Source organism: Dendrobates tinctorius, unplaced genomic scaffold, assembly GCF_039654945.1.
Source record: "Dendrobates tinctorius isolate UK_male_01 unplaced genomic scaffold, ASM3965494v1 ptg000038l, whole genome shotgun sequence".
Taxonomy (NCBI): domain Eukaryota; kingdom Metazoa; phylum Chordata; class Amphibia; order Anura; family Dendrobatidae; genus Dendrobates; species Dendrobates tinctorius.
The window spans coordinates 9161403-9175274 of NW_027361706.1; the positions used below are offsets into that span (position 1 = coordinate 9161403).

Below are 13872 nucleotides of genomic sequence, written 5' to 3' on the forward strand. Positions count from 1 at the left end.
TAAAAGTTCAAATCACCCCCCTTTCTCCCCAATTCAAAATAAAACAATAAAATAAATCAAACATACACATTTTTAGTATTGCCGCATTCAGAATCACCCAATCTATCAATATAAAAAAAAATTAACCTGATCACTAAACGGTGTGGCAATAAAAAAAATTCAAAACACCAGAATTACAACTTTTGGTTGACGCTATATTACAATAAAATGCAATAACGGGCGACCTAAAGATCGTATCTGCACCAAAATGGTATCAGTAAAAACATCAGCCCGGCACGCAAAAACTAAACCCTCACCCAGCCCCAGATCATGAAAATTGGAGACGCTACAGGTTTCGGAATATAGCGCCATTGCCATTTTTTTTTTTTTAACAAATTCTATCATTTTTTTTTTCACCACTTAAATAAAAAAAGAACCTAGCCGTGTTTGGTGTCTATAAACTCGTAATGACCTGGAGAATCATAACGGCAGGACAGTTTTAGCATTTAGTGAATATGGTAGAAAAAACTGCTGTGGAATTGCACTTTTTTTTGCAATTTCATCGCACTTGGAATATTTTTCCCATTTTCCAGTACACGATATGGTAAAACCAATGATGTCATTTAAAAGCACAACTCGTCCCGCAAAAAATAAGCCCTCACATGGCCATATAAACGGAAAAATATAAAAGTTATGGCTCGGGGGTTGGCGTGTGCCTGGTATGGTTGCGATTGGCCATTAGTGGGATAACCCAACCTAAAAGTCGCGCCTAAGTAAACCCACGATCTCTAACCTTTGGTTTAATTCCATTTAGGCTTAAATCTGTGTGGACATGCTGGGAGTTGTAGTTCCTCAATAGCTAACACCTCATTTTTAAATCGATAAATTGATCATTTGGAGGTGTTGTGTTTGTGTTATATATTATGTGGATAAAAGTATGTGCCCCCCTCCACATTACACCCACAGGAGCCATTCTACATCCATAGACATTAATATGGAGTCTGTAACCGCTTCTGCTCTTTTGGAAAGATTTTCTACAAGATGTTGGAGGCGTCTGTGGGAAGTTTTACCCCTTAGGCTAAGTGCACACGTACCGGAACTCTCGCGGAAATTACCGCGAGAATTCCGGAATTCCAGTCTGCGGGAAAATCGCATTTTAAATTCCCGCGATTTTCCCGCGTAAAAACTAGCATTTTGCAAGCATATTTAGCTTGCAAAATGCTAGCGTTCTCCAAGCGATCTGTAGCATCGCTTGGAGAACTGATTGACAGGTTGCTCACACTCGTCAAACATAGTGTTTGACAAGTGTGACCAACTTTTTACTACTGAGGCCGCCTATGCAGCATCAGTAGTAAAAGATAAAATGTAAAAAAAAAATAAAAAATGGTGTTATTCTTACCTTCCGACGTCCCGCGCATCCGTTCCCAGTAATCCTTTGCGAAAATGCCCGCGATGACGTCCGTTCTCGCGGGATCGCGATGTCTCGCGGTAATTCGCGATGACCGCGAGACTTCGCGATCCCGCGAGAACGGACGCCATCGCGGGCATTTTCGCAAAGGACTACTGGGAACGAGAGCATGAAGAGAAGCGGAAAGACTGCGCGGGACGTCGGAGGGTGAGAATAACAATATTTTTTATTTTTAAATTCTATTTTTTACAGGGATATGGTACCCAAAGCCCGGAGGACAGTCTCCTCTCCTCCGGACCGTGGGTACCATCCGCAATTGTTCTGCTTACTTTTCGCATGGTGTGCACAGCCACATGCGGGAAATAAGCGGAACAATGCATTCCTATGGGTGCAGGATCGCCGCGATTCCGCAAATTAATGAGCATGCTGCGTTTTTTACCGAGAAGCGATTCCGCCGCGGTAAAAACCGCAGCATTAGCACAGCATTGCGGAATCCCATAGGAATGCATGGGATGCTTATTTTTCGCGTTTTCGTGGCAAAATCGCGCGGTTAAAACAGCCGCGGAAACGCAAAAAAAACGCCACGTGTGAACTCAGCCAATCCTGAAGAGCATTTGTGAGGTCAGACACTGATGTTGGAGGAGCGGCCGGGATCACAATCGCCTTTCCAGAGAATCCCAAAGGTGTAGGATGGGGCGGAGGTTCAGGTTTTGTTCTTCTGGTCATGTTCTTTCACACCAAACTCCCCCAACCATGTCTGTATGGACCTTGTGCACTGGGCACAATCATGGGGAACAGAGGAGACCTCCCCCAAACTGTTTCCACAAGGTTGGGAGATGCAATTGTCCACAGTGGCTTGTGCTGAAGAACTGATTTTTGTTCACTGGAACCGAGGGCGAGCCCTGAAAAAACAAGCCCATAGCGTTATTCCTCCTACAACAGACACAATGTAGTCAGGCAGGTAACGTTCTCCTGGCCAAACCCAGACTCGTCCATCAGATGACAGATAGGGAAATGTGATCCGTCGCTGCACGCACAGAACGTGTCCACTGCACCAAAAATTAGTTGCATCATGCTGCGTCTGATGTTCGGCCTTGTGCTTGGTAATGTAAGGCTGGATGGAAACCCATTTCATGAAGCTCACATCACACCTGCTTTTGGGCTGACATTAATGCCAGTGGAAGTATGGGGCTCTTTATTTTATGGAACAGACTTGTTGCACTAGTTGCTGCTATTATAGGACCACTCTTTACCACCAGCCACGTTAGTCAAGGCAGACATCATGGCAAGGAGTCGGATATTATACGCCGAGGGCAACAGGGCCGAATGCTAGACACCAGGTGTGAGTGGCCGGATGTTATACACCAGGGGCAATGAGACTGAAAGACAAACCTGAATTAATTTTTACTTGTCCGTAACCCCTTAATGACCTGTGGCGTACATTTTTACCACAAGTCGCTGAAGGCTGTGTGGGGGAATGTTACGCAGTTATCATCTGCCCGTAAATGCAGCGGCCGGACTTAATTCTGATCGCTGCTGTTAACCATTGAGTTGCTGCAGTCCATCCCTGACAGAGGCATTTATAAAGCCCGCCTGCTGGTGCGCACTGGCTCTCATCGGCCCTTTCGTTTGGGTTACAATAACAGATGGGGGCCTGTCGTAGGCTCTGAGGCTACCATCATAGTTTAGCTATAGGCTGCATGCATAGGAGAACCGCAGTTGCAAAACATTTATATATATATATATATATATATATATATATAAAGTTGTCTTGCAGTATACAGTATAGTATAAATGATCAAACCCTCAGAGGAGTCCAAAAATAATATTTTGAAAAATATATTTTTTTTAAATATATAAAATTTTAAATTACCGTCTTTTTCCCATTCAAAAATAATGAAACTAAAAAAAACAAAACAAACAGTCCAATATATAAAAAATATAAAATTATTTAATCTTTTCTCAGTGGTCAAACTTCTCTTAAAAAATACAATAAGGAGCTGTCAAATTACCCCAGTAGGCATCAATAAAAAGCAGAAATCAGCATGCAAAAAAAACAAGCTCTCGGACAGAAAAATGAAAATGTTATTGGTGTCATAAAACGGAAATGCAAACAAGTTATTTTTACAACCATTTTAATATAAAAAATAATGTATAATTTCTGTATCACCGTAATTGTACAGACCTCGAGAATCACATGAATGTCGTAAAAAGAAAACCCCAAAAAACACGGCAGCTTTTTTTTTCTTCACCATTTTACCCCACGTGGAATTCCCCCCCCCCCCCTTCAATATTTTATATGAAAAAAAAATAACGGTCTCATTAAAAACTACAACTCATCTGAAAAACATGTAGATGGGGGAAAAAAAAGTAATGTCCTGAGGAAGAAAGGGAGGGAAACCACTAAAGTGCAAAAAATAAATAAATAGATGTGCCGGTGGCCACGTTCCCACGATGAGCTTTTGGATTTTGATGTTGCAGATTTTTGGCGCCCATTAAGTAAAATATTTAACTTACATTTTTTCTAAATTACGCGGCGTAAAAAAACTCGCCAAAAACTCATAGTGGGAACGTAGCCAAAAAAGGATTGGCTGTCTGGTGGTTAAAGAGTTAACTCCCGATCCGGATCATCACCATAATGTAATTTTGAAATAATTGAGAATGTTGGTTAGTTTTTGTCGGGGGGGATGTGAAATTATAATTAATGAGGGATGAGTCGGGATCCGCATGTTGTAAGGTGCCGTTACCGTCATCCGAGTGACAGCTTGATTGTTAATAGGTAATTTAAAGTCAAGAAGGGAATTTGTATTTTAAGCAACTGTCAGGCTGTGAAGATGGCGGTAAATACCTCCGGCTGTCAGCCTACCAGCTGCATCCCAATATACCCAAATGTTCTCATACATGTGGTAATGAGACCGCTGTGACTAGTAGATGTCTGATAGGGGGGCTGTTATTCCGGCACTCAGGGTGGGGGGGCGCTTCTGCCTTAACCCCTAGCGACCGGGTTCTTCACTGTTAAACATTGTATATCTTACAGGTTCATGTTGGAACCATGAGAGCGACAAGTGTTGGGTGGTTAAAACTTCAGAGCGCCGACCCCAACGTCCATCCACTCATCAACCCAAATTACCTTTCAACAGGTGAGTAAATATCTCTTAGGATGAAGTATTTATAGGGGGGGGGGTCTCTGCCTTGGACAATCCCTAATAGAAGACCCCATAACAATACGCAGGTCAATCAGCTGTAGCCTGTAGTGAAGTTTGGCACTAAGGGTCTGATTCATTATTGAACTTGAGCCTTTTTTTGACTCATTTTTGCCGTTTTTCGCCTTTTTTTTTAATACATTTGCGCCTTACTCTTCTTTGAACCCGCACCTTCTTTTAAAGCCTAGAAAGTGGCACATCACTGGAATCAGGGTCTCAGCACCTACATCATCTTTGTCATCATTTTCCCATTTGTTTTTAAAGAAATGTTGAAGTGTTTTTTTTAATAGGTTTTTTTTTAATTCAAAGTGAAGCATTTAGGTTTTTTTTGCAGCCTTTTCCCTTGATGTGTCAAATTTGGAGCAGATTCCAGGATGAATCCACCTCAAAGGAACCGTGCATTGAGTGTTTACCTTTTTTCTTTGTTAATGTTCATCATTGCAGACGGGATTTGGGGTTTCCGGATGTTTTTGGCTGATTCATCAATTGCCCTTTAAAAAAAAAAAAAAAATTGGGGGCAAATGTACCCCATGTAATCTGAGAGCAGCAAGATGTAAGGGGCAGAGTCCCTGATTCCTGCGATGTATCACTTACTGGGCTGCATGCTGTCATTTCTATTCAATCACTATTTTCTGTGCTGCAGATCTAGAAATGCTGAACCCTGTATAACCCAGCCCACTCTACTGATTGGCAGCTTTTGGTGTACACTGTGCGTAGGCAGGGTTTACACAGAGCAGTTAACCAGGAGGCACGAAACAATTAGTTCTGAAGTGATAATCTCCTGCTGATAAAACAAAGATTGTATTTAAGCAACACATGGCCTAGTAAGTGACACATCATTGTAGGGATGGAGACCCTGATTCCAGCGATGTATCACTTGCAGGGCTGCCTGCTGTCATTTTGATGCAATTAGTTTTCTCTGCTGCAGATCTAGTAGAGCTCAGAATACTGAGCCCTGTATAACCCCTCCCACACCACTGACTGACAGCTTTTGTGAATATACAATGTACACAGAAAGCTGTCAAACAGTGATGAGGATGTGATTGCACAAAGCAGTTAACTAGGAGGCACGAGACACCTGTAGTCCTGTAGTGTTAATCTCTAATCTCCTGCTGATAAACCACTGATTTTATTGAAATAGCAGCACACAGCCCAGTAAGTTTTAGGTGACTGGAATCAGGGTTTCTGCCCCATATATTATGCTGCTTACAGATTTCACAGCAAAAAGCTGCTGACAGAGTCCTTTAAAGATGCACAGACTTTGGGCGATGTTCATTCCTATGGAGTTTTTTTTTTCAGTCTTTCTAAAGCGTTTTTGTGTTTCTGACGTGTTTTATGAGGAGATATTGAAATGGTTTTAAAGAATTATTTTCAAATGAAATGTGTTTTTTTTTTGCCTTGATGTTTCAAATTTGAAGCAGATTCAAGGAGGAATCCACCTCAAAGAAACGGGGCAGTTTTTTTTCCCACCAGGTGTTTTTTAGAACCCGAAAAGGAAGAAAAACGTAAAAAAAAAAAAAAAAAAGAAAGAAAACAGCAATGTGAATTAACCTTGAGTTCAATAGGAAGAATTTTTCCGGCACCGTAAGGCTGTGTACACACTACGTCTTTTATACTCGGGTGAACCCACCCCACCACGTTTGCTTTTCATACCTTTTTTAAGAGCGGAATCCTCCTTAAAAAGCATTGTGTACTCCTACCCTGAGGATGTCAGTGGCACCTAACAGGTTTTTCAGGGGCACACCGGTTTTCTGAAGTGGCTTTGTTAGCATCTTTACGGCTCTGTTGTTGGCGTCTTTTTTCTTTTATCCACTTAAAGGGGTATTCCCATCCCCAAGATCCTATGTCAATATATAGTAGGTGTAATGATGATATTAGCAAATACTTCCAATTAGAAATGTAATCTAGTTCTTCTGATTAGCTATGTCGCTTCCCCCATGTGCAGGGAATTGCAGTAGCTTAGTTGTCAATGGTTATGACCACTAGTAACTACCTAACTCACTATATAAGTGGTCGTAAATATGGATACCTAAGCTACTGCAATAAACTGCACATAGGGTAAGTGACATAGCTAATCAGAAGAACTATACTTTTCTTATTCGAGGTGTTTGCTAATATTAGTATTGTTATACCTACTGCCTATTGGGACAGGATCTTGGAGATTGGAATAACCTTTTAAGGTTTCTGAACCCTGAAGCGGTTAAAACACTTGACATAAGATGAAACATGCACACAGCAATGTCTTTTTAACATTGCTCGGCATTATGGTCATTTTCTGGGGTGTTTTTTGCAATTCTTTTTCAGGCGGATCCCAGGCGCTCTGTGCACATACACTCAAAGTGATTTTTAAGGTGAATTTTGGAGCCAAGATCTCCGTTTGAACCCGGCCTCGGGGGCTGTATGCTTTTGTCTATTGGCAGATCTAAAGGTGCTCGCTGAAAGGAAACCTTTAGGCTGGAGTCACACTAACCTGCGCAAAATGCGGTCAGTATTTTACATGCGTAATACGGATGACAGACCCCTAAACAGTGCTCTGTATGTCATCCGTAATGAAGGTGTGGTCGCGTATTTTGCGCATGTCAGCATCCGTATGTAATCCGTATGGCATCCGTATGGTGAGATTTTCTCGCAGGCTTGCAAAATGGACATATAATGGAGCCCTATGACAGTTTTAATAAAGAAATGAAAGAATAGATATAGACACATAGAATGCATATATATATATATATATATATATGTATTCTATGTGTATATATCTATTCTTTCATTTCTTTATTAAAACAGTCAGTGTGAGTTTACTGTATCGTGCACTGAATTGCCGGCTTTGCTAAAAGACACCGGGTGCGTATTTCTCGCAAGTCACATGTGTGCTCCGTGTGTAATCCGTATTTTTTGCGCACCCATAGACTTGCATTGGCGTACTACGGCCGTAGTACGCTGACAATCTCAGCATGCTGCGATTGGCACGGAGCCTAGAATACGGATGAGTAATATACGCCTGGTGCGTGGGACCCCATAGAGAATCATTGGTCCGTGTCTAATGCGTGCTTTTTGCGCCTCTCACGCACCCGTATTCCTCGCCAGTGTGACTCCGGCCTTACAGTGTGTCACTGAAGAGGCTCGCTCACAAGAGTGTATAACATGGCCCCGTGTTATTCTATGGGGCAGCTCAGATCTGCGATCACTTTCTCATGCCGTTTCGGCATTCTGTAATGGCATCCAAGAATCTGATCATACTCACCCATGCAAGTCTGTGGGTGCGAATGAAACATCGGGCTGCACTCTGATGTCACCCGAGTGCAGTTCAATTACTGCAGATGGAAGCGATGGAGAAATTATTTTCTCCTTTTCCTCTTCACCTGCGCTGCGACTCCCTCACGCAAGAGGATGGGGGCACAGAGCACTGACACTTGGATCACGCTCGCAGTAAGGTTTGAGACGACTGTCATTAGCGTATAGCATCTTATGCCATACGCTAATGTCACCCCGGCCTTAAACATATATACATAGGTAACTAAAATAGACATGACAGACTAGAAAAAGGACTTGGGTGTTCTGGTTATCTGTAAGCTTAGCTGCAGTACTCCATGCCAAGTAGCAGCGATAAAAGCAAATAAAATTTTAGGGTGTATAAAAGGCGATATAAAATCCTATGACCTCCTAAATGGGATTCAGTTTCGGTTGCTACTTTTAAACCAAATTTGTCATCAGATTTTTGTCACCTAATCTGAGAGCATCATCATGTAAGGGTGGAGACCCTGATTCCAGTGATGCATCACTTACTGGGCTGCTTGTTATAGTTTTGATAAAATCCTTGTTTTATCAGGAGGAGAGGATCATTAGAGGACTAGTAAACCTGTTGCCAGGTAGTCCTCCATATTCATTAGCTTTGTATAACAGTCCACACCACTGATTGGCAGCTTTTTGCCTATGCACAGTGTACACAGGAAGCTGCCAATCAGTGGTGTGGGCGGGGGTTATACAGAGCTGAGCATTCAGAGAGCTGCTAGATCTGCAGCATAGAAAACTGTGAAAAATGATATGCAGAATGTGCAAAAGTGAGATGCTAGATTATTAAATAGAATGGGATGGCATCTATCTTTTACAACCCCACCCACGCACATCTGTAGGAAGATTTGATGTCTGTGTTTATATTATGTCTGGCCAGTATTTATAATTACTGAATTCTATATTTTGACAGAAAAGGACGTAGTAGATTTCCGCCAGTGCGTGAAGCTGTCGAGAGAGATCTTTGCCCAGAAAGCATTTGATGATTACCGGGGACCAGAGATCCTACCGGGTCCTACTGTTCAGACGGACAAAGAAATTGACGCCTTCATCAGGCAGAAATCAGACACCGCATACCACCCATCCTGCACCTGTAAAATGGGACAGCCGACCGACACCACAGCTGTTGTTGATCCGGACACAAAGGTCATCGGGGTGGAAAACCTAAGAGTTGTTGATGCGTCCATCATGCCGAGTATTGTGAGTGGCAACTTGAACGCCCCTACAATCATGCTGGCCGAGAAGGCTGCCGATATAATTAAGGGGGTGCCGTCACTTGAAGAAAACAACATTCCAGTGTACAAGCCTAAAAGTCTCGAAACCCAACGATAATCCATTTCCTTGATCATCTCTACAATGGGCGGAAGGTAACTCCTTTACCAAGAGCTTCCGGTTCTGCTCAACCAGGAGACTGTAACGCTACAACCTCAGCAGTGGCATTAAAGGGGTTATCTGGGCATCTAATACTGATGACCCCAGGATAGGTCACCAATATTAGATCGGATGTGGTCGGACGCCTTGTCCCCCCCAATCTGCTGTTATTTGCTCCAGTGGTGGCCGATGTAAACGTTGAACGTGGCTGCTGCTCAGTGCTGCAGATCGGCTCCTATTCTCATGTGGCCCCACAGGGTTCATCAGTAAGGTCTGAGAGGCTATTTGTGAATCGGCCCAAGAGGCCAGTTGTGCCAGAATCCTGAGACAACTAGAGGATACCCACATGGGTCAATCTGATCTTGTATATATTCGGAGACTGTGATTTGCATTTTCGATCACCATTTGTTGCTCTGAGGCACAGGGAGGTTCAGTTTCGGCCCACACAAGTATATATGTGGTACCAGATATGTAAGAGGGTTATGTATGGGGCCTAAAGCTACTACATGTGACCGCAACACCATTTGAGAAACCGTGCAGTATGGTGTCATTACAGTTCTCCGATAACCAGACTGGTAAAATAGGTTTTCATCAGCATCTATATGTGCCCATGTGTACGGTACAGAGCCCAGATCCTCAACCTCTTGCATGCGGGCCCCTGGGGATATAGTCCATGGCTTAAGGGCCAACAGTTTTGAAGGCTCTTTCATGTCACTTGTTTGAAGGGGTTACTTGACTTTGAATATACTTCAATCTATTCAATCTCCATCTTCCATAGGGTGATATGTAGTGATGAGTGAGTATACTCGTTGCTCGGGTGACCTCCCAGTATTTTGGCGTGCTCGGAGATTTAGTTTTCGTCGTCTCAGCTGCATGATTTGCGGCTGCTAGACAGCCTGAATACATGTGTGGAATGCCTGTTTGTTAGGGAATCCCCACATGTATTCAGCCTGTCTACAAGTCGCAAATCCTGCAGCTGAGACGACGAAAATACTCGGAGGACACCCGAGCAACGAGTATACGCGCTCATCACTAGTGATAAGACATTTCTCGGGCTCTGTTCACACTCGCGTTGTGCATTCCCTTTATCTGACCCGTTTTCGAATGGATAACAGATCCAAAATTAGTTCGAACAAAAGCAGAAGGTGAACTATTGACTACGGGGGGGGGGGGTCTTCTTGTATTCCATTTTATATCAATCGTGCAAAAAGTGCATAATTTGGCATCGGAACGCAACCCACAAGTGTGAACAAAGCCTAATCTGTAAGGGGATATCTTTATAAATTTGGCACATCTATGTCTCTCCCACTGCTAGAAAGTCACATAGATTTTGTGCTACAATTTGCACCAATTTCAGGAGTCATTTATAATATAATTTTCAGGCCAATGGGAGGTCCTGTCCCTTCCGCTAAGCCCTACCCAATTTTTATGAAATTTGTGCCCTTTTTCCCCCTCCACAATTTTAATGCAGCACAGACCTTAATATAATTTCCCCAACATGACCGGAGTGAGAACAGAACACACAACACCCGTACAAAAGAGGTTTATTGGTTCAGGCATGATTTCATCATGTATACTCTGTGCGGATGCCTCAATGTATCGGCACACAAAACACATTTCACCCAATGAATTATGACCTCCGAATTCTTCCATTAGCTCCAATGCATTATTACTGCCGTCAATTGTTTTTTTTTCTCTCCGTGAACAGAACAATAATTTACCCCCGTATCAAGTCTCCGCCGTCCATAAAGAGAAGCCAACGCAAGTATGCTTGCATCACCTTACAGGGCAATATATCAATGTGCCGCATAAATAGCAATTCCATAAAATATGAGCGGGCCACGTTCTTCATAGATAGAAAAGTCGGTCTTCTAGAAAGTTCTATTAGCCAAAAAAAATAGGGATTTTTGTGTACTCACCGTAAAATCCTTTTCTCCGAGCCAATCATTGGGGGACACAGGACCATGGAAAATAAACTTTGTAAAGTCTTTTCCAGTACCGCGACTCAGGGGGACTAGAATCAGTGTGGTCGCGGTACTGGAGAAGACTTTTCGAAGTTTATTTTCCATGGTCCTGTGTCCCCCAATGAGGCGTAGGAGAAAGTGAAAATTCCTTATCCAAGGAAAAGATCCCAATAGTGGGCGCGTGTTATGGAATTGCTTTTTACGCATCGTGCACATAGAAATCATGGTAATGCGTTGGACCCTTAAAGCGTTACGATATTTGGACAATGCAAGGAACCTGTAAAGCAGGGTTAAAATATATATATATATATATATATATATATTTGGGCTTAGCACCAACAGCCCTCGAATCTTTGTATAGGGAGCGTATATATGTCAGGAAATATGGCCGCCTTGTCCTGTCCCAGTCACCCCCGATCTCTTATACCGGAACGTCAGATTTCCTGTATAGTGCTGCTTTGGAATATGACTGAATACGTGCGAGAAGACTAAAAACACTAATGGAGACAAAATGGGTATTACAAAACGGGATTCTGATTTTTTTTTTTTTGCAAAATAAATTTAAAAAAAGTTTGTTTTTTTGGTAAAAGTTTCATTGCAGATTAAAAAGTTTCACAGCTCAACGTCACATGGGGGGAAAAAAAAAAACCTCAGAGTAATGTGACATCACTTTGATAATTGCAGATCTGTTTTATAATAATATTCAATTTGACATAAAATATCTTTTATTTTAAATTTCTTCATAAATTTTGATTTTAAAACTTTTTTTTTTCTTTTTTTTCCCGTGACGTATGAATATATTGTTCTAGATCTCTATGGATTTCCAAAGAAATAAAAAATAAATTGCAATTTTTAATTTTTTTTGCTTTTTTTTTCCCCCGTGGTAGAACTACATAATAATCAAACACCAGTGAGATATTGCTGCAGTTCAGTTTTTACCGTAAATGGTTACAAAATATAGAACATCTCTTTACAAATACAAATTTTCGTATGATACACGTCATTTACAGAAAATCTAAGTGACTTGATTTCTGGGTGTCAGTGCGTTATTTGCAGCTTATTCCAGTGTCATTTGCCCTTTTAAGATGATAGTCAAAAAAAAGTTGACTATTGAAATGATATATTCTCTATGTAAAGGTAACTTTACATTATCCAAGGTCCATGCCGGGGCGGACCCATACACTCGCTCTGTAGCAGAGGGTGGAGCCGTACTACCGCTGGTAAAGACTTGACGGTAGTGGCCAGACATCTGATATGGCTGAGGGTAATGACGAGGGCATTTTGATTGTCATCACCATATATCACATATTTGCAGCACTGATTCAGGTGCAACATGCGGCATACTGTTCATATATAGCACAATATGGTTTGACCATCATCCGTCACCATTGCGTTAGTATACACGCCATCCTCCAGGACTTGGCTATTGGGAGTTGTCGTCTGCCAACATCCGGATGTGCCAGGAAGCTGTTTCCACCACCACTCCACTCCTATCCATCCAGACTGGTCAGTCCTCCCATGTAGTGCCATGCATCACTGATCGAGAGGCACTTTTTTTGCTGTTGTTTTTTTTTTATAGAATTCTACAGTTTGTCTTTTTTTTTTTGTTATAATGTTGTTATACAAATCATTTCATCAGCTAAATCTTCTTCATATTTATTGGTCTCCGGCTCCTCGTCACTGTACCCAGTTCCAAAGTCTTGAAGATCGTAGTCTCTCCTGCTTAGGATGGGGAACATATCGCCCCCCGCCGTCCCGTTTCGAATGCTGCCGTTCAGGAGGTTGCTGGCTGCGCTCTCCATCTCGTCAATAGTCATGTCGCAGGCATCAGCAATTTCGTGTTTTGTGGCAGATACAAATTTTGGATCTCGGGCGTATCTTCCCAAACCCTCTGATATTAGCACCTGGAAGAGAGAGAAGAAGCAATGACGTGAGTTTACGGCGGAAACGCTGAAACGTTAACTGTCATCAGACTGGAAAAAGAACAGAAGAGGAGGATTAGGGCCCATTCAGACGTCCTTATCTTACATACAAGTTCTATCTGTGCTTTCAGGGATTGGACATATCCATTATAGTCTGTGTCTGGTCACATGTCTGTTTTTTGTTGTTTTCTTTCGTTTTTGGCGGCCTGTATGTCCACTAAAAAAATCACGGAAACGTCCATTTCTCCTTTACCTCATTGCGGGACACAGACATCTGTGTCCCCCAATGATGGGCTCGGAGAAAAGGATTTTATGGTGAGTACACAAAAATCCCCATTTTTCAATTGGATGGCATCTGTGTGTGTTATTAACAGTTTAATGGGCATGTAATTGGTATACGAGAAAATCATTTATGGTAAAAACCGACACACTCACCAAACACTGATGGAAATCGGTCCATTTTTTCATGTATGAGAGAAGAAAGGACATCTGAATGAGGCCTTAGAGGGAAGCTATCATCAGAAAATTACCTACTGTTTAAATCAGGTTTTTGTGTTCCGTGCTTTTTTTTTAGACTTAGGCTGTGTGCCCATGTAGCGATTTTTAAGCGTTTTTGCCGCGATTTTCAGCGCGAAAACGTTTAAAAATCGTGTACAGAACGCCCCCCATGCATTCCTATGGCATTCCGCACATGCTGTGCTAATGCTGCACTTTTTTCCGCGGCGGAATCGCATCGC

General features: G+C 42.3%; 2 protein-coding genes across 16 annotated transcripts in view; one reads left to right on the top strand and one right to left on the bottom strand.

Moving 5' to 3' along the window:
* The window catches only part of CHDH (choline dehydrogenase), a 32766-nt gene extending 20697 nt beyond the window's left edge, over positions 1-12069 (top strand). The window contains exons 7-8 of the mRNA XM_073574176.1: positions 4425-4527; positions 8792-12069. Of these exons, the coding sequence (XP_073430277.1) occupies positions 4425-4527; positions 8792-9210 (522 nt within the window). The 3' untranslated portion in view covers positions 9211-12069. The remainder of the gene's footprint in view (positions 1-4424; positions 4528-8791) is intronic.
* CACNA1D (calcium voltage-gated channel subunit alpha1 D) overlaps positions 10777-13872 on the bottom strand; it is a 361717-nt gene continuing 358621 nt past the window's right edge. For 13 of the 15 annotated variants that reach the window (XM_073574161.1, XM_073574160.1, XM_073574162.1 and 10 more), the window contains one exon: positions 10777-13117. In XM_073574161.1, the coding sequence (XP_073430262.1) occupies positions 12821-13117 (297 nt within the window). In that variant the 3' untranslated portion in view covers positions 10777-12820. The remainder of the gene's footprint in view (positions 13118-13872) is intronic. The other 2 variants (XM_073574175.1, XM_073574172.1) reach the window with 2 other exon arrangements.